General features: G+C 42.0%; 2 protein-coding genes across 2 annotated transcripts in view; one reads left to right on the top strand and one right to left on the bottom strand.

Annotated features, from left to right (window-relative positions):
• The window catches only part of LOC132379454 (catenin alpha-3-like), a 1,635,404-nt gene that overhangs the window by 854,459 nt on the left and 753,734 nt on the right, over positions 1 to 27,211 (bottom strand). The gene's annotated exons all lie outside the window — the stretch shown is intronic.
• Positions 16,128 to 27,211, top strand: part of LOC132379455 (leucine-rich repeat transmembrane neuronal protein 3-like) — a 321,539-nt gene continuing 310,455 nt past the window's right edge. The window contains exons 1-2 of the mRNA XM_059947343.1: positions 16,128 to 16,730; positions 16,970 to 18,510. Of these exons, the coding sequence (XP_059803326.1) occupies positions 16,718 to 16,730; positions 16,970 to 18,510 (1,554 nt within the window). The 5' untranslated portion in view covers positions 16,128 to 16,717. The remainder of the gene's footprint in view (positions 16,731 to 16,969; positions 18,511 to 27,211) is intronic.

Below are 27,211 nucleotides of genomic sequence, written 5' to 3'. Positions count from 1 at the left end.
ATCTTGTTGTGCTATTAAGACAGCGAGAAGAAAGTGACAAATAGTGTGTTATTAATATGAAGACCAGCAGTTAATATTTGACAGTTTGGATTGTGATGTCAGAGCTCACTGTTACATAAAAGGTGGAGAGTAAAACTTCATGTGTAATTAATACTGGGACTAAGGGAATAATAATTAACTGTGTACTTAATTAATACTGACTGGAGAATAATGGTTGCACCTGACCCACTGCCCAGATTATCTCTTGCTTGGGCTTAACAGTTTCTGGATGTGAAGAGCCAAACACACTGACCCTCTGCCACCAAGAAGTGGAAACAAGGAGGAATATGTTTTGAACAGTGAGGCAGCTTCAGGCAATATATCTCAAGGCCCAGTCCAGACATGCCAATGATAATCTGTAACAACAGAAAGCTTACTGCTTGCACAAGGCCTTTGAACAGGAGAGGTGTAAAATCCAAACAGGCAAAAAGAAATGAAAATAAATTTGCTAAACTGTATGAAGTGGCTGGTATCATTAAATCTGCTTGTATTAGTAGGTTCAAAGTTAACTCAAAATATTGCCCTTACCCTGTCCTCTCCCTAATGTGCCCATGCATCCCCTCTCAGCTCAGTGCTGAGTTTAGCGGTGAATTGGGGGGCGGGGGGCAGGTAATCCAACATCAGGTCTCCACTCAGACATCTGTGTTTGCCCGGCTCTCTGAAACAAGTTGAACCATGGGCGGCTGACAACTGATTGTTTCTTAGAAAATCGTCAGCTGTCAGTAACGCATTTCAGACAGGAAAAGTACATAATGTACAATGTCCGACAGATAATGTGACAGGGGATAATACTGGTAATTAATACAAGAATTGAGAGATAATAACTAACGGTGCCCAATCAGTACAGGAATTTTGGAAATTATTACTAAATGTGTGTAATTAACACTGGTCAAGTTAGTGAAACGTTTTCACTACATAAATAATAAAACTGACTATGTACTAAAGTACTGGCGCTAAAAACGTCATTTTACTGACTGATTTCTGATAGTTCTAAAAGCTTTCAGGCAGCCATGGTTCAACTCATCTAACTGTCAACTTCACTACCAGACTCAGAATGATGCAAAGGGGTAGTGACATCCATCACTGCGAATTTGCCCTTCATTCTTGGGCCAGCGGTGGCTGGTACAGGAGCAACACCCCCATCCATTTCCATGGGATTCTATGGATAGCTTAAGTGCAAGGTAGTGCTTGACTTCATTTCAAAATGACTATTAAAATAAGCATTTTAATGGGCTTGTTATCACTTTAAAGTTTTAATAAGTTTATTAGGTAATTAAATTCATTTAGTAAGTTCCTATCTGTCTCTGGCCATCCCCGTTTACAAAGAGTTGAAAAGCCCGTGAAGAGCCCGCAAGACATTTGGGTGTGCAGGTTTATTTCACTTAGCTCTATATATTAAGGTGATTTTAATGAGGCCAGGAGCCACAGATCAGCTCCGGGGCAATCCGGTTCAAGAATATTTATCTGACTTGCAGTCAGTGGATGACTACAAATGAAATTATTATTAATGGACAGGACGGTATTGAGTGATGCAGCATTTCCCAACTCCAGCAAACTGGCTTTGATCGACTTCAACACAGTGCATGTGGCATTTTCACTTTCTCCCAGGGACCATGTAGGGTACTATGGTTTCTTCCCATATTTCCAAAAGTACGCTTGGATGATTTGTGATTGGGCTGCCGTAAAGAACCTCTATTTTAGGTAAATGGTGAGAGAACTAAGGAGGAGTTGAAGAGCATGGTTAAGTAAGTAGGTGAGGATGCTCTGAGGCTCAATGGATAGGTCATAATGCATAGTTAATGATATTGGACAGTGGTGTTATACTGTACAGTTGATAAATCAATAAATTCAGAACACCATCTGTATTTATAAATAATCATCAGTAATATCGCATTCCCCTGAGCCAATGATCTAACCATTCTAGTTAGCCCCTCCCATCCATCCCTCTCTACCTTACCCCAGTCACTGCATTGTGCTGCGAACACTTTAATCCTTTTTATAACATTATTTACATCGTATATGCATGCCGGTATTTATGTATTTACGCTCAGCTTAATCCATATCCATACTTTAACCTCTAAGTTTATTTTTATATAATTCTTTTTTCTTATAATTGTTTAATGTTGTTTTTGTTGCAAGCCATACCAACAGCAAATCCCTAATACATGTAAATATACGGCAAATAAAGCTGATCCCTGATTCTTGATCATTGAGCCATTAACTGCAGCTATTAGAGAACAAGTATTTCAATTCAACAAGTGATTGTTTCAGTCCAGATAATGAGAGGCTGAAGCCAAGGCTGTCATTGTGCCAGGAAGGGAGTGTCTGGAATGCCCCCTTTCCTCCTTTCCCTCGTCCTTCATGGGAATTATTCTTCGTGGCAGAGACTGGGTCCATCTCATGCCCAAGTTGTGCAACCACAGCAGAACGCCATCAATCATGGTATTTGTCTCTTGAGTTAATATGAGAGGGCATCATTTTAAGGTGACTGGCGGAAAGTATAGAGTGGATGCCAGAAGTCGTTTTTTAGACAGAGAGTGGTGAGTGCATGGAACATGCTGCCGAGGGTGGTGGTAGGGGTATTTAAGAAATAGTTAAATAGGCATACAGATGATAGAAAAGTGAAATTCTCTGTAGGAGGAATGGGGTTAAATTGATCTTAGGTTGGGTCAGAAGGATGGCACAACATTGTGGGCTGAGGGACCTGTACTGTGCTGTGTTCTATATCGTCAGCCGGTGGCACTCATCACCAAGAAAAAAGCCTTTGCCACTGTATGTTACCATGACTGGACAAAGAAGGGTGCCCAGAATGACTGCTGCCTGAATACAGGACAATTTGGTCACTTTAGACACACACCCCAGCTTATACAATGGAATACAATTTAATTTACAGTACATCTAGAAACTGACAGGGGGTGCCTGCAAAGTGATGAACGTATGTTTAATGACTAAACTCACCATGGAAAATCGGAAATCTCAGCAAAGACACATAATAGTTCTACCTCCTATCCAAAGAGACATTGACAAGACTGCTATGGCAACACTTTTAACCAACCTTTTCGACCTTTTGCCTACCACTAAACACCCATTTTTACATTAATCCTACTCTCACCCATTTTACCCTCCCCAGATTCCCATCAACTGCCTCCAAATTCTACCATTCATTTTACACACTAGGAGCAACTGACAAGTGTCCAATTAACACACAGCTTTCTCTGACAAAACAACTGATATGTCTTCAATCAGAGAAGAGCAATGCCGTTGCTGTTTATGAATGGAAAATCATGCGTTGTTACAAATAGCTCCAAATGCAGTCTGGTGGGATCCTAACAAAAAATTTATCAGTCCCAGTGACTTATCTAACCACAGACGATGCAACCCTTGTCACAGATATGTAATGCACTGAGGGTCACATAGTATAATTGCTCGTGCACTTTCTAGATGGCATAACCTCCAACCAGGAGCACTTCTCCTCTCCTCCTTCAGCAATCTGCCCCGCTCTGCCCTCCCTTTTCACATTCTCTCAGTCCTGTTGGTGAATAGTCCTCAGAAGCCTTTGAACAAATGGATTGTGCAGTCATTAAGTTCAGGAAAAGATCTATTGCCCTTTTATATAACTTTTCCTGGAGATGTTAGCAAGTTTAAAGAATACAAGAAAGCAGCGAAAGCTTGCAAAATCCTAGCAATATAGCAGTAGAAATCAATCAGCAATTCACCTTAGAGTAGTTGACAGCCTCTTCAAGTAAGGTTAGCTCATGTTCCATTCCACTGTGGTCAGCTGTACAAGGTTAACAGCTTGTATTGACTGCGGGCTATGCCAGCATTAAAATCACCGTGAACATACTGAACTCTCAAGAGTACAAGCCTCAGCGGGACTGTGCATACTCAAATTAGAGGCTATATTGAAATCAAACTGCTGATTTATTACTGAACTTCATAAAAAATAAATCACTGAATTTTATTTGTTTTTTGAAAACAAATCATTATGCACAAAAAGACAGTCATTCTACTGAATTTTATGACCCACATTGCACTAACCATAGGGATCAGAAGAATGAAAAATACATTGAGTAAGCACTGAGATGAGAACTTGAGAATTCCCTGTCAAGTCAGTTGGAAAAGGGGAAATTTAGAGAAATGTATCGAGAGAACAATGAGGAAAGCCTGAACATAAATGTACAATTTAACGTCTTTTAAACTTTAAAAACAAATTAATTGTAACCTGAAAGGATTCCACCTTCCTAAGTTGATTCATTCTGGTTCAAAAGATTATAACATCTGGTTATTAAACTACCAGCCTCTAATTTCTGTGATAAGTTTAAAGGACAAGTAACATCCAAATGCAGTACTTTCATGAAAGTCAGGGGGAAGTAAGGCACAAGATGTGATTTTCATAAAACTAATGGAGTTTTGCAAATAAGCCAACAACGAGCTACAACTCATAATTCACAGGACGTTCCCTCCTGTGGACTTGAGTATTCAGAACAATAATCATCTGTCACACACAATAATTTGCTCACAACATTGTGCCCGATATCATTGGTATTTTGAAGAGCTGAATCCAAAACGGTAGTTCACTATCAAGTTCAATAAGAACTATTTGGTCATCGGGCTTGCGTACGTTGGTGCAATGCTCGATATAATTTGACATAAATAGGGGGTTTTTTTTGCTTTGGTACTTGACGCCCCTCAGACACACTTTACATGTTAGGATTTTCTGCTAATATGCAACTTTTGATATTAGTTTCTACATTCCTCAGGCCACATAGCTTATTTTCATCGAATGCCCTGTCAGAAATCAAATCAAACTTCACTGAGACTGGAGACTGAAAAATGCGACTGATCCAGAGTAAAATATGTCACCTTTCGGTAGGGACAAAATGATGAAGCATTTGAGTTCTTGACTTTCCAGCTCCGTGAGCATGCAAGCAAGAGGTGTGAGAGTGCTCAATACCAAAGTTCCCAAAGGTTGACTGGAAGTCTGTAAGTCGAAGACTCCTGGATACTGGGGGCCCAGAGGCCTGTCCTGGAGTTGAACGACTGTCCATCTGATTATGTGGGTGGGAGGGAGGGAGGGTGAGAAGGAGGAAAGGGGCTTGTTGTGTTCTATGTGGGTCTGCTGAGTATTGTGGATATGCTATGTAGGCACTGGTATGTGTGGCAACACTTGCACATCCCTAGGTTATGTTAGTTGTTGATGCAAACAACACATTCATTCTATGTCTTGATGCTTATGTGATAAATAAATCTGAATCTGAATCCAATCTATATGGATCAGCTGGTATGATCAGCAGTCATTGAGGGACAATAAAAACCTTCACCAGCTACACACTGCACAAACCAGCCCAGGTCAGAAAGCAAATCATCTGCACCAATGGCAAGGGCCCAGTGGGAGCACCTTGTACTTCCATTCACACAATTAACTCACTAATCCAAATTAGTAAAACTAATAAAGGCTAACAAGAAGAATTTTAGTGCAAGGGCATATATACTTGACACAAAAGTTCAGGTATCCGGAAGCATTAACACACTTAGGTCCAGCTTGGGATTGGAGAGCAAGTATGAATGGATTGGTTCATGCTATGTTTAGCTGAATGTACAGTTCATGCCCACAGGTTCACCTGCCAACCTTATACCTACGGTCTCCATTGCTGGATAAATCTTTAGTCTATGAAGACATGACCATATTCTCGACAACCACCAAGGAATCCTGAGATGAACAACATTGCCCTCATTGGTTGTTCTGTCTAATACTTGTTTCTTTGGTTGAAGGAGCAGTGTCAGCAGAGCAGCTTTGTGCTGAACCATGACACTGCACTATCCCCATCAGCTCTGCTGATTCATCTTCTGCAACCACAAGGCCTACCCATTTCCATTTCAGGAATTTTGCTGTTAATTCAGCCAGGCCTGGAGTTGAGGTTGAAAGCAATATATAGAGATGTTTGAGGAAGCTGTCAGAAAAGCCGTTGAAGGAAAAGTGGTGGATGTTGTTAGCAAGGCCTTTGACAAGGTCTCTCACAGGAGGCTGGTCAATAAGGTTCTGCCGCTTGACATTCAGGATGAAATGATAAATTGGTTTCAACGTTAGCTTCATGGGACAAGCCAGACAGATGGTTGCCTCGTTTACTGGAGACCTGTGGCTAGTATTGTGTTGTAGGGATCAGTGCTGGGTTAGTTGTTGTTTGTCATCTAGTATATCCACAATCTGGACTGTAATGTGGTAAACAAGTCTGTGAATTAAGTCAAAATTGATTGTAGTAGAAAGTGAGGCAGGCTATCAAAGCTTGTAGTGGGATCTGCATCATCTGGAAGAACTGTCTGAAAAATGGCAGATGGAGTTTAATGCAGGTATGAGGTGTTGATAACAAACCAGTGTAGGGCTTGCACTACATTGTGAATGGTTGGGCACTGGGGAATGTGGTAGAAGAGAAAGATCTGGGAACAAAGCTCCATAAATCCTTAAAAGTGGCATCACAGTAGACAGGGCCATAAAGAGAGCTTCTGGCACATTGGCCTTCATAAATCAAAGTAATGCGTACAGGAGTTGAGATGTTATGTTGAAGTTTTATAAGATGCTGGTGAGGTCTAATTTGGAGTATTGTGTGCAGTTCTTGTCACCTACCCATAGGAAAGATATCAATAATGTTTAAAGAGTACAGAGAAAAATTACAAGGATGTTGCAGGGACTGGAGGACCTGAGTTACAGGGAAAGGTTGAATATGTTAGGACTTAATTCCTTGGAGTGTAGGAGAATGAGGGGAGATTTGATAGAGGTCTACAAAATTATGAGGGATATATAGATAGTGTAAATTCAAGAAGGCTTTTTCCATTGAGATTGGGTGCCACTAGAGCTTGAGGTCATAGATTCAGGCTAAAAGGTGAAATATTTTAGGGGAACCTGGGAGGGAAATTCTTCAACAGAAGGGGTGGATGTGGGCTCTATTTCAATATTTCAGTTTGGGTAAGTACATTGGGTGGAGGCTATGGAGAACTGTAGTTTAGGTAAAGGTTGATGGGACGAAGCCGTGTAGTAGTTTGGCATGGACTAGATTGGCCAAAAGGCCTGCTTCTGTTCCGTAGTGCTCTATGACAATAGGATGTTCACCTTCCCAACTTTCAATTAAAGACAATTATCAAAGACAGAACCTGCGACCATTCACCCAATGTTAAGTTTCTGAAACTTTGTTTCTTCTATTATCGGATGTTTCATGAAAGTAGGAATGTTATATACAGACTTATTTATGAATTTGGTATTTATTTGCTTACTTATCTCCATTTTATGTACAGTTTTCTCCAAAGAGAACCTACTTCCATTCATCAGACTCCTGATAAAGGGTCTGAGCTTGAAACGTCAACTATTTACCCTTTTCCACAGATGCTGTCCGGCCTGCTGAGTACCTCCAGCATTTTCAGTCCGAGGTGCTCTGAATTTCCAGCATCTGCAGATTTTCTCATGTTTGTGCTATTTCCATTTCTGTTCTTCTTTAAGAACTGGCCTAAATAAGCACCTGTAGTGATTAACCAATGACCTATTTAACCAGAATCCACTGCACATAATATATATGTACCATGTAAAGGAACACAAAGAATGAATGCACAGACAACTATACAGGTATTCGCGTACACATATACATAAGTACATACACATAGACAAACTAATGTGCTAGACACACATTGCACATGCATACACTTGCAAGCATATCCAAATCCATATATAAACCTACTTGCAAACATATACACACCTAATATGCACAATTATATTCCATTAAAAGGATTTTATGTTAAAGTATTAGCCACAATCAAAGAAAAAAGTGTTTATGATTGATGGGAACCAAGGATAACATCTTTGCTTTACCCAAGGTTCAGTAGAACATTTCTGACCATCTAACGATGGGTGTTGACATGTTATGATGATTTGCTGGTCTCAAAATTAATGGGAAAACTCAGTACATGTCTTTTCTAATGATCTTGGTGAAGACTGCTAATAGATAGAGTGTCCAAGAATGAATCCTTGGGAATGCCAAACAGAACATTGAGGGAATGGTAAGAGAAGCCACTGCAGGTGATTTTCTGGCTCCACCTTGATGTAAGGCACTGGATAGCCCAGGACAAAGTGGAAATGGAGAATGATAGCATGATTAGCCATAACAATGCCTTACTGCAAGTCAAGGAGGTGAAAAGTAAAAATGCCACGGTACATCACTTAGGACTTTAGTTTTCACAGACATGATCAATAATAAAGCCATATTTTGCACTCATCACCAGCCACCCTTGATAAGAATGTGGTACGTTTTCTTTAAAACTGAAACTTCCACCGACATACAAGTTTCTTCTCCCAGGTAATTAATTAGATCAAGTAGTTTAGTTAGCCCTCTCCATCCCTCTCTATCTAAACCCCCATCACTACACTGCACTGTAAACACTTTAAACCACTTTTTATAATGCTGTTTTCATTGTAAATACATGCTGGTACTGACATATTTATGGACATTTTATTCCATATCTGTACTTCAACCTCAAACTTTATTTCTATATAATTCTTTATTCTTTACAATTGTTGAATGTTGTTTTCTTTGTTGTATGTCATGCTAACACACCACAGCAAATTCCTAATACATATACATGGTGACTTAAGTTTATCCTTGATCCTTCTCGAACCACTTAAGCCTTTGTAGTGAAGGTACTGCTATTTTAGCTAGTTCCAGCACTTTGTCTTTGTGGCAATGAAGGAAAGATGTCTTATCATCAAGTTCAGTAAGTGATGGGGTAGAACTTTCTAGTTGTGACATTTCAATTATCTGCTACATTTGTCCTTCTAAGTATTGGAGTCTGCAGTATGAAGGTGATGCCAGTGAGTCCTTAGTGAGCAACTGATAGAATTGTTTCAGAAACATAGTATGGATTAAAATCTGGTTGCAAGGGTTCAAATGTAAATTTGTGGGAAAATATCAAATACTTATGTACCTATATCTCACCAAGGAGAGCTTGAAGAGGATCCAAGGTGATTTCGTAAAGGAACCAGAGAGAGGTGATGAGTTCACATCTCAAGCCAGGAATAATGTATGAGATTGGTTCACTGGGCTGGGAGAAGGCTGAGACCGTTGTTGGGCACTATCAATGCACTAACATCCATCAACCTTCTCCTAGTGAAACTATAGCACACCTAGTGTTGCAAAACTGAAGTTGGAAGTTGTAATTACTATCTGAGATGGTCATGTAATAGTGAAATAATCTGACAAAGAAAGACCCAAACATATTCCATGTTGTCCGGTCAAATCTGGCTGTGAATGATTCCATCAACTGTCCTTATTGCATCAAACTAAGGTTAATATCTTGTTAACAAGGCAATTCGAGACAAATTCATCATTGTGGAGAGAGACCTTGCATGGCTGCCTGAATGCACTGTGAACATAACATGCTGGAAGAAAAGTGCAATACACTTCTTCTTCCATTTAATGTATTGTATTAAAAATGAAGCTTCATAAACCCCTCTGTTGTGTTTTAGAGAATGAAGGTAAGTTGCTGGTAGATTATTAATAACTGCATGACACTTGCTGGGTAATGGTTGCAGTTCCAAAGAGAAGTGCTGGAGTTCAGTCATTGAATTATTGGGAAGTCTGGGACCTGCAGGCATGTGCTGTCAAAGGCCCAGAGTCGCCGTCAGGTTTGGAGTAGAAAATCAATAAGGTCACACTGCATTACGCTGGGGAAAATAGTAGACTTTCAGATCCTGTGTCAAGACACAATACCCAAGAGGGAGGTAATGTAGTTTGTTTTCATTTAATAGTATTTTTTAATTTTGCTTTAGTTAATAACCTTAATTTTTTCCCTATGTTATTTATTTCTTTTTTTTGCCAGAAACACAAAAAACTTCTATGACAACTGCAACCTGGCCTTCTCAGTGTATCTTCCTGCACAGCTCTGATGTCCTGTACAGTGGATACAGACCAATCCAACACAGGCATAGCCCTCCTCCATCACTGACACCATCTACAGGTATTCTTAAGAAGGTGGCATCTATCATCAAGGTAACCACTTTCCAGGTCATGTTAAACTGCTACCATTAGCCTAAAGTCTCACACCACAAGGATCAAGAATAGCTACTTTCCTGCATTCATCAGGCTCTTGAACCAAACACAATCCTTATTCTACTTCAGCAAGGGACTACCACCACTGGCTTGACGGTGTGCTCTTTTTGCACTGACGTCTTGTCCTTGCTAAGCTTTTTTCTCCTCCCTCTTCACTGTCTTGTATAATTTATGTATGTTATATCCCACGTTGCTTGTACCTATGTGCCACATACATGTTTTTCAATGTATCTATATGTCACCGTGCTTGTTCACGTGACAATTACACATGACTTGGATTCTTTTGACTAAATTCTTAATCTCTAACTGCTCCCATTGTTTACAGGGTTTGTCCACATTCAACCTGAATTACCCTTTTAGGGAGTATTCTGGAGAATATTGCAGATAGCAATTCAAGCAAGAACCAAACTTTAGATCTTCGGTAAATTGAAAGCAGTAAATTGGAGTTAAAAGCACAGGTTGGCCAACAGACTGAGAGATATGGTTTTTAAAATGGTGACTATGAGATATTTGCATATGCAACAGCCAAACATTAAAACAATGCGATTATGTTAACTAACCTGCATTAACCCAGGCAACAATGGTTTTAAGTAATTTGCACCGTTATAAATAAATTCAGGGAATTTTTCAATTATTTTGTCCCGGCAAAACTGTTTGATCATTCAGAGGTGTCTTCCACTGCAGATATGCAATTCAAAGGCATTAGTCATTGAGACTAATGAAATGCCCTGAGTCACCTAATTTTACCATTGATCTTAAGGGTATAAGAATGTGATGAACTTTTGAGTTTGTGATACTCTGTGCTGTAAGGGTCTCCAGAAAAATGCTTGCTTATCGTGAAAAATAAAGACTTTGATATCACCAACTTCAGTGTCTCTGCGGTGACTTTGATGACAGTCACAACAGAGACATCACCTTCTCTAACTCTCCCTATAGATCTACAAGATTATGTTGTCTCCTTTTCATTTCTAACCAAGAGTCACTGATCTGCTGCATTAACTCTTTCTGTCTTTGAGCTGATGCAGAGGGCCGGGTTGAGTATTTCCAGCATTTACCGATTTTGTTTTTAAATTTCCTTTATTTGCTATTTTTTAGAATTATTTTAACTTCCTCAAGGGGCCCTGTTTTCGTATCACATTTTTTTTAAATGTATAAATTTTTCAGAACATGGATGTCACTGACAAGGCCACTGATAGAAAGTTGAATGCCAATGGTAGGATAAGAGTGGTTTCCTTTGACATCAGGGCAACACTGGACTCAATTTTCACAATAAGGGGTCCTGGTGAAATTATCAGCAGCAACAAGAGGAAAACACTCAATCGGTCAGAATCATTCTTGTTACAAAGTTACATGGTTGGGTTGCTGGAAATCAATCATTCCAGAAAGAAGACATCATCTGCTGAAGATCCCCAGAGTAGAGTCCTACAAGCAACCAGCTGCAGCTATGTTGCCAATAATCTCCAGAAATGGGGACATTACTATGGCTCTGGAGCAAATCTAGGGGCATTACTGTGGCTGCACGAGCAGTTCAGAGGGTAGGTAACATTTGGTGAATGACTCATTTCTGACACTGCACAGCCTTTCTACAAGTGAAGAGTCTAGTGGGATACTCCTCCTTTGCCTGGACTAATACAAGAAGCTCAGTACAATCCAAGGATGAAGCACCCTGCATAACCAACACCACATCCATCACCATAAATATTAATTTCCTAAACCACAAAGGCACTACAAAACATAGATGACATGCACAGCATAAAGCTACTCAAAACTACTGAAGCTACTCTGACGATATCTCAAAAACCTGTGACCTTTCACAACAGGGGCAGGAGATTTAGTTACGTAAGAACACTGTCACCTGCAGATTCCCCATCAAGTCTTAAAGCATTACTATTATTCTTTTTATTTATTTTTTCTCTGCTCAAGCTGGTACAGCCTGAGGTACGGGCATAGCCAAGCACACTCATTTCTTAATTGCAAAGGCTTTCAGGCTATTCTAGTGGTGTATAGTATTACAACTTTCTGGAGATTTACATAAATATTACTGTGTAGCCCAAATTGGTTTAATGCTATTGTGTAGTGAGGTTGGGATGTAGATATTGCTACCAGGACAATGTACATAGCCTGTTCATGCTCCATATTCTTTCAATTTCCTCTTTTATTTCAGCATATTTCTGGTGTTCTTCATCTACTGATTTCAGTATTTTTTGTGTGTTTGGAATGACTAGGTCTATTAAGTAAGTTTTCTTTTTTGTTTATCCTGCAATATATCTGGACGATTATTATAGATTGTCCTAGCTACAATAATGGATCAGTCATAATATAATTTGTAATGAATTATGTTTGCAACTTGTTGTGCCTGTGTGAGTAATCAGATTGAGTTAAACTGCTCAAGGATCCTGTAATGAGTTGGATCATTTCTGCTTTCACTGATCATTTTCTGCATGTATTATCTTGAATTTGTTGGTCCTTTATGATATATTTTTGATAATTTTAGTGTTAACCACCTGGTCCTGTATTATCACCAGGAACTCCTCTGTTTCTGGGAAGAGGTCTCCCAACTCCCTTGTTGACATCTAGTCTCCTCAGATTGTGGGGATGGAGGATCATACTTTTTTATTGGTTAACTTTTTCTTTTGTAATGATAATTCCTTCATTTTTCTGTGTTCTGTTCTCATTTAGGTTTAGTGGTGTGTACTTCTTATCAGAATTACATATGCTCACATGGATTGTTGAATCCTCTTTACAATGGTAAAAATATATCCTTAGAAATTTTATCTGACTTGTTTAATTTTTTTTAAGTCTGCTATTCCTCTTCTGTCCTAAGTAGTGTTGATCTAAATGTGTTTGTGTACATTGTGTTTTCTGAACTGAACTGACATTGTGTTGTCAGTTCAGTTCTTATTTTTCTTTGTAAATTTTCCAGATTGGTTTATTGTATTTTTGGCATAATATCTTGATATTATGCCAAAAATGTTAAAGGTGTTTATTACCCTTGTTATATTTTTACTATTGAGCTCTGTTTGGCAGATTTTCTAAAGCCTTGAAGTAACTTTGGTTGAAAGAATTATTATTATTATTATTATTATTATTCCTCCTCTTCTTCCTCCTCTTCCCATTCTTTCTCCTCATCATCTTCCTCTTCTTCTTCTTCATCCATAGGCTGCCTATAACTGCTCACCAGAGACTTCTGTCCTGGGCATAGAAAGATTTTTTGAAAATCATGTGCTTAAACATCCAGATCCATCTTCTGGGTATCTTCACCCCAATGAAGAGGTCTTTGGAGCTTCTGTTGATGTTTTTATAGCTCTGGGTTTTTACAGGATGGGGTTGCTAGTCTCATGTCCAACTTCCCTCCTTTCACAGCCGGGCTCTCAGAATCTTCCCCAATCTAAAGCCCTGGATGAACCATGAGATCTTCAGTCTGTTGAGACCCAGATCAGGGGCATTCAAGTCTGGTGACCAAGAAAGTTACAAGAGCTCTAGGTACGATCTCTGGAAAGCCATCTCACAGTGAAGTGGCAACTTGAGCCTAAACTTGGATCAACACAGTAGGATCAACAGTTGTGGCAGTTATGATTTCAGTCTCTGCGGCCGATGTATGAGCAGCCTTCAGGAAGGTGAACCCATGAAAAGCATCCAGTTCTAAAGACCTGTGCTGATCAGCTGGCTGGAGTGTTCACTGAGATCTTTCATCTCTTGCTTTGGCCATGTGTGGCTTCAGTTATACCAGTGCCCAAGAAATATATGGTAACCTGCCTCAATGACTATTGTCCAGTAGCACTTACATCCACAGTGATGAAGTGTCTTAAGAGATTGGTGATGAAACATATCAACTACTACCTGAAAAGTGACCTAGATTCACTCCAAATGGTGCAAAAGGTCCACTGCTCATGCCATCTCATTGGCAATTCACTCAACCCTAGAATACCTGGACAGCAAAGATGTATACATTAGGATGCCCCTTATTGACGACAGCTCAGCATTCAATACCATCATCCCATCAAAACTGATCTATAAGCTTCAAGGATGTATCCTCAATTCCTCTTTGTGCAATTTGATCCTCAATTTCCCCCCTCACTGACCCCAGTCAGTTCAGATTGGCAGCAACATCTCCTCCATGATCTCCAATAACACAGGTGCACCACAAAACTGTGCTTAGCCCTCTGCTCTACTCACTTTAATCTTATGACGGTGTGGCTAAGAACAATTCCCATGCCATATTCAAGTTTGTTGACTACACCGCTGTCATAGGCTGAATCAAGGGTGGTAACAAATCAGCATATAGGAAGGAGACTGAAAATCTGGCTGAGTGGTTCCATAACAACAAACTCTTACTCGGTGTCTACAAGACCATGAAGCTGATTATTGACTGCAGGAGAAGGAAACCAGAGGTCCATGAATCAGTTCTTATCAGAGGATTAGAGGTGGAGAGGGTCAGCAACTTTAAACTCCTTAATGTTGTTATTCTGGAGGACCTGTCCTGAGCCCAGCATGCAAGTGCAATTATGAAGAAAGCACGGCAGTGCCTCTACTTCCTCAAGAGTTCGCAGAGATTCAGAATAACATCTATGACAAACTTCTAAAGATGTGTAGTGGAGAATATATTGACTGGCCGCATCACAGCCTGCTATGGAAACACCAATGGCCTTGAAAGAAAAGCCCTACAAAAAGTAGTGAATATGGCCCAGTCCGTCATGAGTAAAGCCCTCCCAACCATCAAGCACATCTACATGAAATGCTATTGCAGGAAAACAGCATCCATCATCAGGGACCCCCACCACACAGGACATCATTGCTGCCATCGAGAAGAAGGTAAAGCAGTGTCAGGGGTCACACCACCGGTTTCAGGAACAATTATTACCCCTTAACCATCAGTGTCTTGAACCAAAGGGAATACTTCACTCATTTCAGTTGCCCAATAATTGAAAAAATGTTCCCACAAGCAATGGACTCACTTTCAAGAACTCTTCATCTCATATTCTCTATATTTATTCCTTATTTAATTATTGTTATTTCTTTCTTTTTGTATTTGAGTAGTTTGTTGTCTTCTGCACTCTGGGAGGACATCTAAGTTGGACGGTCTTTATTAATTCTATTATGGTTATTGTTCTTTAGACTTATTGAGCATGACCACAAGAAAGTGAATCTTAGGATTCCATATGGTGACATATAGATACTTTGATAATAAATTTACTTTGAACTTTGATTCTGAGTTGATCCATATTAAAATATTTTCTCCTATATAACTGGGTGTGAAGTTGAATAACCACAAAATTCTCCACATTATATTCAATCTGTCAGAACTTTGCCCATCATTTAAACGGCCTTTGTGCCTTCTCACAATTTGCTTCCTGCTTACCTTTTGCATCGTCAACAAACTTGGACATCTATATAATTTGGACGTATATGGGTGCTTCGGACCTATCGTAAGAACAACCTGGCATCCGTTTCAGAATCACGTGGATTGGTTGAATTCGCAGCGGCGCTTCAGGGCTGTCAACTCTGATTGGATGTTTGCCCCGAGATTTCATGGTTTCATCAGAAGATTGCCTGTTCCTCATAGGTCCATTCTCGACCAATTGGCAACAGATCCTTCAGCACCCCATTGGATGATTGTTAACTGTTTGGCAAGTTGCTACCAACCCCATCCCAACCATTAGTATGACTGAGAAATGAGACAGAAAGAAAAGGATACCAAGATTTATTGAAGTTCGCCTTGTTTGTTTTCTCTCTTCCGACTCCACAGAGACCAACCACTGATCCCTGGCCTGGAGATTTAGGAAGGAACTATTGAGGAGCATTATAGCCTCCTCCTGACCCCGCGGATCGACTCTGGTCGCTTCAAATGGCAACCCTCCCCCCAACAATATACATCCAAACACCCAACCACTTAATCTTTTTTTGTGTGTTAAGGCTAACTTGTTTATGTGTGAATTGGGCTGGGGGGGGGGGGGTTACAGAGGAGGATTCTGCACATGCCCGTTATAGCTTTCTCCAGTGGGGGCAGCTTCACATAAGACTTGGGCTTGAGGCACCAGAAGGGAGGATGCGGAGTGAAGCCGTGAGCTGTACAACCTGACCGCTGCCAACTACTGCGCGGGTTACTTGTCCACGGACAGCAGAGCAGAGCCGGGGCTGCTGACGGACTGGCAGCCCCCCAACTCACACACACACACACACAACTCACTGCAGCCCGCCGGGTGCGGCTCCGGGGAGCTTCATTATCGTGTCGCTGGCGATTCGTCAAAACTCAAATTGGGGAGAAAAATAAAATGCACCGGACTGGCGTACAAACTTAACCGTTCGCTGCGGATGAAGATTGTGCCTCCTCTCCTCCTCCTCCTCCTCCCCCCCCCTCACACACACTCTCTCTCGCTCTCTCTCTCTCTCTCTCGCTCTCTCTCTGTTGCGCTGCGCGGATCTTCCCATGGCTGTCAAAGAGTGATGTTTGCAGAGAGGGAACCAACAGTTCGCTTCGCAGGTACACTCCATGGGTCTGAGCAGGGCCGGAGTGGCGACGGTGCGGCCGACATAACGTGTCGGGCTTTGCGTAGTGAGAACCGACCATAACCAGCGGGGCTCCCGGCAGCATGCGAAGGATGGGTGAGCCGCTTCCGTCTTTTCACTTCCCTGCAACCGCCGCGTACCGTTTCACCGCCACGATCGATTTCTGATGCCGTTTTAAGTTGCCTGAAATTCAGAATTTCCCGATCACTTTAAAGTTACGGCAAATCCATACGCCCGGGGAAGGAAGCACGCATTTGATTTAAAAAAAAATGCAGGCGGGTCTTGATGCAGCTGGAAATGAGTGATTTATTAGAATAACTTTTCTTCCTTTTCAGGTCTCGGGGTAATTGCACTATTAAGTGGTCGAGTCGCAGTATTAATGGTGGCACCCACTGTCTTGATGAGTATGCTTTCCAGCGCTGAGCGAGCGTGTCCTAGCAATTGTAGGTGCCACGGTAAAATAGTGTACTGCGAATCGCTCAGCCTCCAGCAGATCCCTCCGAACATCTCCCCCGGCTCCCTGGGACTGTCGCTCCGCTATAACAGCCTGCAGACGCTGGAACACAACCAGTTCGTGGGTCTCAACCAGCTAACCTGGCTCTACCTGGACCACAACTACATCGGCTTGGTGCACGAGCACGCCTTCAACGGGATCCGCAGGCTCAAGGAGTTGATTCTCAGCTCCAACAAAATCACCCGCCTTTTCAACAGCACCTTCCGGCCGGTCACCAACCTGCGCAACCTCGACCTCTCCTACAACCAGCTGCAGTCGCTGCAGCCCGAGCAGTTCCGGGGACTTCGCAAACTTCAGAGCTTGCACCTGAGGTCCAACAACCTGAGGACCGTGCCGGTCAGGATATTTCAGGACTGCCGAAACTTGGAGTTCCTGGACATGGGCTACAACCGCATCCGCAGTCTGGCTCGCAACGCCTTTGCGGGCCTGGGCCGACTAGTGGAGCTACATCTGGAGCACAACCAGTTCTCCAAGGTCAACCTTGCCCATTTCCCCCGCCTGACCACCCTGCGAATCCTCTACCTTCAGTGGAATAAGATCAGCGTGGTCATGCAGGGCATGTCGTGGACCTGGAGTTCCTTGGAGAAATTAGACCTGTCGGGCAATGAGATCCAAGCCATTGGGCCCAACGTGTTCCAGTGCGTGCCCAACCTGCACACGTTGCACCTTGACTCAAACAAACTGACCACCATAGGCCAGGAGATCCTGGAATCCTGGATATCGCTCAACTCTGTCAGTCTCTCGGGGAATATGTGGGAATGCAATCGGAACATTTGCTCGCTTGTGAACTGGCTTAAGATGTTTAAAGGGAGGAGGGAGAATACAATGATCTGTGCGGGGCCAAAGCAGCTACAGGGAGAGCAGGTGGTGGAAGCAGTCGATAACTATAATATCTGCGTTAAAACTCAGAGGATTACCACCCACAGGATGCCGAGTCCACCCAAACTTCATGCCAAACCGACCTTTAAAACAAGGCTTCCCAAGGCCAACCCAGAGAGCAAAGCCCAGGTCCCAGTCGCAGTCGCCACCACTCCCCCGCTGCCCAGCACTGACTCAGAGGACATCGAGCCCGTCTCTTTCCACAAGATCATCGCGGGCAGCGTGGCCCTCTTTCTCTCCGTGCTGGTCATCCTTCTGGTCATCTATGTGTCCTGGAAGCGATACCCCGCGAGTATGAAGCAACTGCAGCAGCGCTCGTTGGGGCGAAGGCGGCGCAAAAAGAGGCAGTCACTGAGGCACATGGTGCCCACCACCCAGGAATATTATGTTGACTATAAGCCTGCGCACACCGAGGCCACGGAGATGCTGATGAACGGAACAGCCTCTTGCACCTTTAACAAATCTGGCTCCAGGGAATGCGAGGTATGAAGTTCTCATAACAAAAAAACACAAAATGTGGGAGTGAGAGGTAAACACGTGACTATTACAAATGATCGTAAATATTTGCCTTGAGTGAGATTTGGCGGAATGGTTGTACCCTGCAGTACACTATACTACCCCAGAGTGCACATACACCTACTAAAATTTCATAGGTTTTTAAAATATCTATATTTGCAGTTATTGACTTTAATAAATGTATTCACTGAATTATGCTTCTTTTCGGCAAGTATGTTACTGTTATAATTACAGTCTTGCCTTTTTGTATAAAAAAAAATCTATTGTTGCCAATTCCTTGAAGTCGGCGTTCCTTTCTTACCAAGCTCCGAGCAAAGGCGTTAAAACTGGAGATCTGTACCTGCCATTTCTGCATGTGCCATTTTATTTGATTGCTGGCGTGATTTCTGCAGCTGAACCGCTACCTTCTGAACTTCAGTTTATGTATTACGGCTCTTGCCAGCTGTAATTTACAGAGCGCTGCAGATGCGTGAAACTTGGTAGTTGGTATGAGGAGGCTGACACTCGGACGCAGTGAAGTCACCTCTGACTCCCAGCTGTTACAGTGCAATGTGAAAGGGGGTGGGCTATTGTCAGCAGATTGGAGCCATTTGGCCAGTATTGCATGAATGCCAGAAGGACGGGAGCTCAACATGACCAGATGATTCAATGGAATAGATTTGGTCAAATTATAATGTACATTGGGCCATAATTTTAAAATAAGAACTAAGCCGTTCGTGAAATAATATCAGTTAAGTACTTTCACAGACTGCTATGAATCTAGAACCCTCTCCCACCAGAGACTGGTCTTTGCTCGGGGCGAATCTACACCTGGAGCTTTTTATTAGCTGAGGGTGCCGCCGAATGTGTAAGGCGTATGGAGAGGCGAAATAGCGTCTTTCTCTTCCTTATAATTGCAGATGGAATGGGGGAATGAGCGCGTAAAATTAATCCTGGGTTTTAGACGCGAGCCACCGAACTGCAGAGATCTCGCATCCTTGCCTCGTCATCCGTGTTGGCACTGAGTGTCTCTGGTGAAATATTGAAGCAATATTACCTCCCTTTTTAAATTCGTAGAACACAAATATAAGCTGTTTAGTTCTTGCAATGTTTTGTCGGGAATTACTTCAAGCAGTGAAAGACGCTGAAAAGGTGACGGGATTTTAAACGGGAACGTTAGCGGAGTAAAATATCAAAAGTGACGGAGTGGGTTGATTTGAGGCCGTCCCTTTTTTTAAGAGAAGGAAGATTACTCAGAGCATCCCACAGATAGTATTTTCTCCATTTGGGTGTCTTATTCTGAAAATAAGTTACACCACTCTCCCCATTCCCTCTCGTCACGTACACTCACAACAGATTTTATATCATGATTATCTGAAAGACTAGCGAAAGTACTATCGGTTTTGAATAGATCAGGTGGAATCGTTTAAATTATGTGCATATTTTATTTAAACTGCATTTGAACATCTCGCTCAAAGGCAAAATAATCCCTGGTCATTGAAATGGAACGCAAAACGTGGGGGAAGGCGCTCCCATCTGTGTGTGTGTGTGTGTGTGTGTGTGTGTGTGTGTGTGTGGGGTGGGGGGGGGGAGAGTCCTATCAAAGACTGAAGTTGTGCGTTGCGGAGAGGTTATTGAGTGACAAGGTTTGCGAGATGAATTTTGTGGCGCGCTGGCAGGACACCGTGCGTGGGAAGACGTCTGACAGCGCCGAGCCTGTAAACAGCAACCGCGATCGATGCCAGTTGGTCTTTAGAGGAACTAAACCCAAGCTCCCCAAACTTTTTTTTCCGCTCCGCATCACTTAAGAGCCTTATACCCACTTCGGCGTTCTTATTGAATATAAAAAAAATCCTCTTTTTCACAAATTGTGCTCCAGTTTTTACCGGCCGCTCTCGAGCAGCCATCCCCCATTTAAAACCCCTGATCAAAGCCTCATCGGGATGGAGAAGGACGGGGATAGGGACTAAGCATCGGAGTCCTCGTTAACAAACAGGAAAGACCGGGGATCGGAGAAGGAAGCCGACGATGACAGGCCCATGGATTGCAGCCAAAGGCTTCTGCGTTGACACGTCGAAATGCACAAAACAAGGGTCTGCTAACGGAACTATTGAAATAGCTTCTAGTTTCTTTTTGAAATTTGGGAGTTTAATCATTTGCGCAAGTCCGTCCAACAAAAGGGTACTGGCATATATGAATGGCTTTACACAGTATGTGGAACAGGATCGATAAGCTAAGGCAGAGATAATTTAACACGCGAGGAAGGTATTTTAAATTCAGACAGGCTAATGCAAAGGAAAATCTATCACATAAAGCCTTGTTTGGAGAGAGAGAGAGAGGGAGTTAATTAACAGTGCACTGTTGCTTTTGCCAATTGTGCTGCATCAGTTTTATAGAGTAATTTCAACAGTGTTTTCTTGTAGAGGTAACTAAGATACAGTTGATTTTATTACTGAACGTGACTGTTATGTGGGCACAGTTGGCGTGCTGGAGAACAGGGGGGGGGGGTCCTATCTTTACACCAACACTCCCTTAAATGAAAAGGACGTGCATAATAATCACCGTGACTTGGAATACAAACATTCAATTACAGTTTCAAGGAAACTGCACGGAAAGAGACAAAAATTTGCCCAATCAGATCGGTTGTCAATGACCTCTGACCCAAAGTATTAACTCCATTGATTTTTGCATAGAGACTGCCTGGTACGCTGCGTGTTATCAATATTGTCTGCTTTTACTTCAGATCTCCAACATCTGCCATTTTGATTTCCATTTCCTGTTAGGTCAGTATTCTTACTGCCAGCAACTTGACTCTTGCTCGGGTAAAACGGGAACAGTTTTCTGCTAGTGGCTGCGTTAATTGTAAAATTAAAAAAGGAAAAAATAAGTACGGTAGAAGTGCCTAGCAGATCAGGTGGCACCTGTTTTTATAGAAACATAAATGTCGATTGCCTATATTGACAACTTGTTTATTCCACTTTCTGCACTTTTGCCTGCTGGGTACTCGCATCATGCTTTTAGGTGTCTAGCATGATATTAATGCTGTAGCAAATATATTACACCTTGCACTGACAGGCAGAGTCATCTTTATTTCACGCAGTATCAAGTTTTCATTTCATCTCGACCATCTGAACAGATCGCCGAAGACGGATGCAAGGACAGTGATACAGCGCCACGCAGGTCAACAGATGCTACTGCAATTGCCTACACTTGACTGATTAATTCACTTGCTTCATTTTTATTCTGCAGTTGACCGTAAGAAAATACAAATGCCTGCTTTAGTGTAAATACATTCCACAATGCAACTGATGCACGGCATCAGCATCCCTGAGAAGGCCATTCAGCCAAACCAGTCTGTGCTGGACACAAGCCTCCCTCCATTCTCAATGCCGCTCAGTCTACCCTTGAATTCTTTCTTCCTTTTCCTGTAAACACAAGCATCAAGATACTGCCAAGATAATTCATTGCTCTCTGCTTGAGCTATTCCATGTTTCTGTGTAGATAAATTTATCTGTAACACTTTATTGAGGCTGTTGCTGTTTGATAGAAATCTTTTATCAGCCAGAAGCCCCAATAGTGTAGGCACCTCACCTGATGATGCATCAGGGCTAAGTATGCAGCCCAGGAATGAGTCCAAGAATTAGACACAAAGCTGAAGACTAAAGGAAGATTGCACTGTGCACTGGTACTTAAGATGCTGAACAGAACCCATGCAAATGTAAACAACCTATCCACATTTAGATTGTGAGCACTGAAGGTGAGCCAAAGATTTTAAATGGACGAAGCTCATACTGGTTATCTCCTTTACTTGGAGATAACAGATTTCTGTCTCGGACTGAAGTATTTGTTTTCTTCATCAGTCACAGTTCTGAGAAACTTGCAGAATATTTTTAAATACAGCCAACTATTTTTTAATCTTTTCTTTACTGGAAATCCATTAAATGAAGGTAGCATGATAGAATCTTTTAAAACATTGCCAGTGAGTTTCACGTGGGAACACAGGAGTGTAGGCTTTGCCCAGCTTCTGATCTGCGCTCCTGGCAGGCAATTTCATAAATTGAATTCTTACAGATTCACAGTACACAAAAGAAGGTCTTTGACTCAGTGGGCTGGTACCAGTTTATTTAAATCATTCCCAGTTAGTCCCACATCCTTCTCTTTCCCCAGAGCCTTGCAAATTTCTCCTCTTTAACTATTTATCCAATTGAAAATGCATCTGATTCCATCACCCATTCTGGTAATGCCCTCCAGAGCAAGTTTCTGCAAAAAAAAAATTTCATTATCTCCTCTACAAATCTACAAACCATTCATAATATTTTCAAGCAAATGCTGTCATTGGCTTTGGTTTCTCTGACCTGGGAACGCTCGAGGCTGTCACTAAGTGCCTCAATTTGACATTCGAACAAAGTCGAAGAGGAAAAGGGTGACCAAAATATGCATGAAACTCTGCTGTACTGTTTATTTTAAGCTACAGGGTGACTGTCCATAATTTGCATAAGGGAAAGATCACTGTTTTATGCATGAGCTATAGAGAAAGAATATGTTACAGTGAACAGGGTGAAATAATTATTGATTAATCAGATGTCTGACACATTGGAAAATTAGCACATTGTCTGATAGCCAAATAAGCTACCTTCAGTCATCGGCAGGATTTCTAAATGCCATGAAATAAATGGACTTATGCCAGGTGACTTTTTTCATAGACTTATTTTGACAGAGCATATTTCCTTGTATTTTTATTTTTCCATATGACACAGAAGGGAGCCATTTGATCCAACAGCTCCAATGCTAGCTCCCCAAAAATGCCATTGCTCCACTATTTTCCATAAAACCTTTTCTCTCGAAGCTGCCCGTCATCTCCTGATTCTCCTGCCACACACCCGGGGCACTTTACAATAACCAATTACTCTACCAACTGGAATGTCTTTGGAATTCAGAAGGAAACCCATTAACAAGAATGCAAACTTCACAGAAACTGCTCCAGTGGTCAGGATTGACCCTGGGTTACTGGAGCAGTCAGGCAGCAGCACTACCTGCTGCACTACGAGGTAGCAGTAGATAGTTTAACCAGCAGAAACCAACCCAACGAGCTCGGTTACCGTTGCACTCATGGCTCACCTGCACCATCCTAAGACACTGGATACAGCTTTACTGTATCTAGATAAGAAAACCACCCCACAGTGACGAGGGTAGTTATTTTAGGCACAGGGTGGGCAGGCTGACTATTCAATGTTTACTGCAGAGTCACCATGTTCACACACTGCTGGTTCAAGCCTCTGTAAGGAGAGGTAAGACCATAAGACATAGGAGCAGAAGTAGGCCATTTGGCCCATCGCATCTGCTCTCCCATTCAATCATGGCTGATCCTTTTTCTCCCCTCCTGAACCCCACTCCCTGGTCTTCTGCCCGTAACCTTCGATGCTGTGTCCAATCAAGCTCTCCCTTAAAGATAACCAACGACCTGGCCTCCACAGCTGCCTGTGGTAATAAATTCCACAAATTCACCACCCTCTGGCAAAATAAATTTCTCAGCATCTCTATTTAAATAGACTCCCCTCTATCCTGAGACTGTGCCCTCTTGTCCTAGACTCCCCCACCATGGGAAACATCTTTTCCACATCTACTCTGTCTAGGCATTTAAAATTCGAAAGGTTTCAGTGAGATTCCACCCCTACCCCACCATTCCTTCTAAATTCCAGCAAGCACATACCCAGTGTTATCAAATGTTCCTTATATGATAACCCTTTCATTCTCGGAATCATCCTTGTGAACCTCCTCTGAACTCTCGCAATCCACGTGACGTGTGCTCACTATCCAGGCCATCACTGTAGTGGAGTATTGAGAGGGAGTAGCCGTGTTTTGCATTTATGGATTTGTGTTACAATGATCTGAGGTCGTTAGTGATGAATTTAAGATAATTGATATCTTTTCAATGTTATGAAACAAGTAATCTGGACATATGGAAACTTCCTCTGCATGAATTGATACTGATAGTTGAAGCAATGTTATAGTATAGCAAAATATTATAAGTATTATAAAGTTATAATATTGTAACTATGAAAGTATTTAATTGGCTTAAAACTGCTTTGGAATGTCCTGTCATTCTGAAAGGTTTCTCAAAAATGCACATAGTTCTATCTCCATTTTTCACATTAGACTGAATCTACAGTGGACAGTGGAATTGGTTCTGACTTTCCACTGGCACCCCAACACTTTAGCTTCCACATTGGCTTCCTTTACCCTGGCAATGGGGATAACTTTCCCACCAAGAAGAACAAAATGTAACTCTCCTCCAACTGAATCAAAAACACACCCTTAAGCTTTGAGAACTACAACATTCTGTATGCTCAGCTTGTGTTGGTGAGGGAGGAGAGGAATATATTGTGTGTGAGCAAAAGCAATGGCCTGCGTGATGTGCAACAGTAAATGCTGGAATACTACAGATAAAGCTGCCCACGTGCACGGACACTTTCCTGCCGATTCACAACGGCCATACAGCAGAAGACATTTTTGTGGCCTGTGCCTCCAGTGAGGAATATCAGTTAGCCAGCTATGGAATACTGAGAAATGCTGGGAGGTACACCAAGCTCATATTGGTAGGGAGATAAGCCTGCAGATGTGCAATATACAGCAGCCATAGTGACAATAGTTTGGTGCATTATAGCAACTTATCTTAAATCTGCTTGTCTCATAGATGAGGCTGTCTGATGTCATTTACAGCTTATGGGACTTTTGGCTGTAACTGGAATCACGTTCTGTTGACCACCATCTGACTGCTCAATTTCCCATGATATGGCCAAGGGCATTGTTCATCACTAATAGCTCCATTCCTGAGCAGTATCTAAGAAAGGACACACTGGCATTGGAGAGGGTCCCGAGGAGATACGGAGAAGAATAAGATGGGATTTCATTAAACCCTATCAAAATGGAAAGTTCTAGATAGAGTGGACATACAGAGGATGCTTGCAGTCACAGGAAATCTAGAACCAGAGGGCACAGCTTTAGAATACAAGTACGTCCTTTAGAACAGAGGGTCTAAAGGGTTTATGGTTGAAAGGCAGAGCAGACCTGATGGGCTGAATGGTCTACTTAAGCTCCTGTGTCTTACGGCCTTATGCACAATCCAGCAGCTGCAGAGGGGGGAAACTGCTGGCAAAATCTGTCCAATAGGTTCAGGACTTTGGAGATAATTCAGGAGTCCCTGCCATCTACCTGAGAATGCCAGCAGTTTCACACATGACAATACCTGGAGTAGTTCTATTCCCGAGGAGATGCTATAACACCATTTCAGGAACAAATACAAATTACAAGTGTCATCCATCAGTTCTAATGGAGCAGGAAACATTAATTGTTTTGTTCCAGTATTTGTATTTATATAAAGATTGTTGGAACCTGTAGCATACTGCAGTGTGGCACAGTCCTAATTCTCCAGAGCATACAGCAGTAATTATTCCTTCTTCTGACAATGTGAGGTACATTTAATCTATTTAAGGCAGAAACTGGGAACGTACCATGAATGGGCAATGACAATGAAATGAGACAGAGCTCCAAGCCATAGCCATGAAGCAGGAGTTTCTCCACTGTGTTTGTAACTCCTACCTCTGCCTCTGTATCATATTCAATGATAGCTTGTCAGTGAGTTGGCTTTACACTTATGAAGAGTATGTCAGAGATTCTGAGTTAGCAAGAAACTGGAAGGCTGATAGCCTTTCCTTTTTCCATTGCTGCCGGCATGTCCCAAAACCTGACCAAACTGGCTCTTACCACAACACTGAGAGGAGAGAAACCAGATAATTACAGACTTGTCCAGTTGAATCAGTTGTGGGGATATTACTAGAGCATGACATTAGTAGCAGAGTCACTTAGCTTTTGAACAAGTAGAAGATGATGAAAGAAAGCTGGTATGAAGTTACAAATGGGATCATTTATGACTTTTTGCATTTTTTATGGAGGCCACTGACAGTGGAAAGAGAGGCTTCTTATGATTCTACCTCAATTAATTTCCAAATGCATTTGCCACCACTTCACAGGGCAACAGTCACAAAGGAAGAGTGCAGAGAAATGGAGACGACTTTGTGGCGTAGATTAGTCATTGGGGTATAGGAGGCAGACGGTCCAATGAGACCACATGGGTAGAATTTAGAAATACAAGGGAGGGTGATTATTTTGATGGGATTATACTATTGTTAGAAGATGCTTCTAATAGTGGGAGAGTCTAAGACTAGAGGGCACAGCCTTAGAATACACCTTTTTAGAAAAGAGATGTGGAGGGATTTCTTCAGCCAGAGGGTGGTGAATTTGTGAAAGTTATTACCACAGATTTCTGTGGATACCAAGGCATTGGGTATACAGTCGGCCCTCCTTATCCGTGGGTTCTGCATGCAAGATTCAACCAACCACGGATCGGGGAAACCCGGAAGTCCTCTCTCCACCAGTCGTTGTTTGAGCGTATACAGACTTTTTTTCTTGTCATTATTTCCTAAACAATGTGGTATACCAACTATTTACATAGCATTTACATTGTAGTAGGTATTATAAGTAATTTATTGATGATTTAAAGTACAGGCAATCCCTGGGTTACGAACGAGTTCTGTTCCTGAGTCCGTCTTTAAGTCGGATTTGTATGTAAGTCGGAACAGGTACATCTGGTATTATTTAGCATCAGTTAGTCAAATGTTTGTCTTAGTAT

This window comes from Hypanus sabinus, chromosome 22 (assembly GCF_030144855.1).
Source record: "Hypanus sabinus isolate sHypSab1 chromosome 22, sHypSab1.hap1, whole genome shotgun sequence".
Classification (NCBI taxonomy): Eukaryota; Metazoa; Chordata; class Chondrichthyes; order Myliobatiformes; family Dasyatidae; genus Hypanus; species Hypanus sabinus.
The sequence above is the reverse complement of the archived record's forward strand: the minus strand, read 5'-3'. Positions and strand labels throughout refer to the sequence as shown.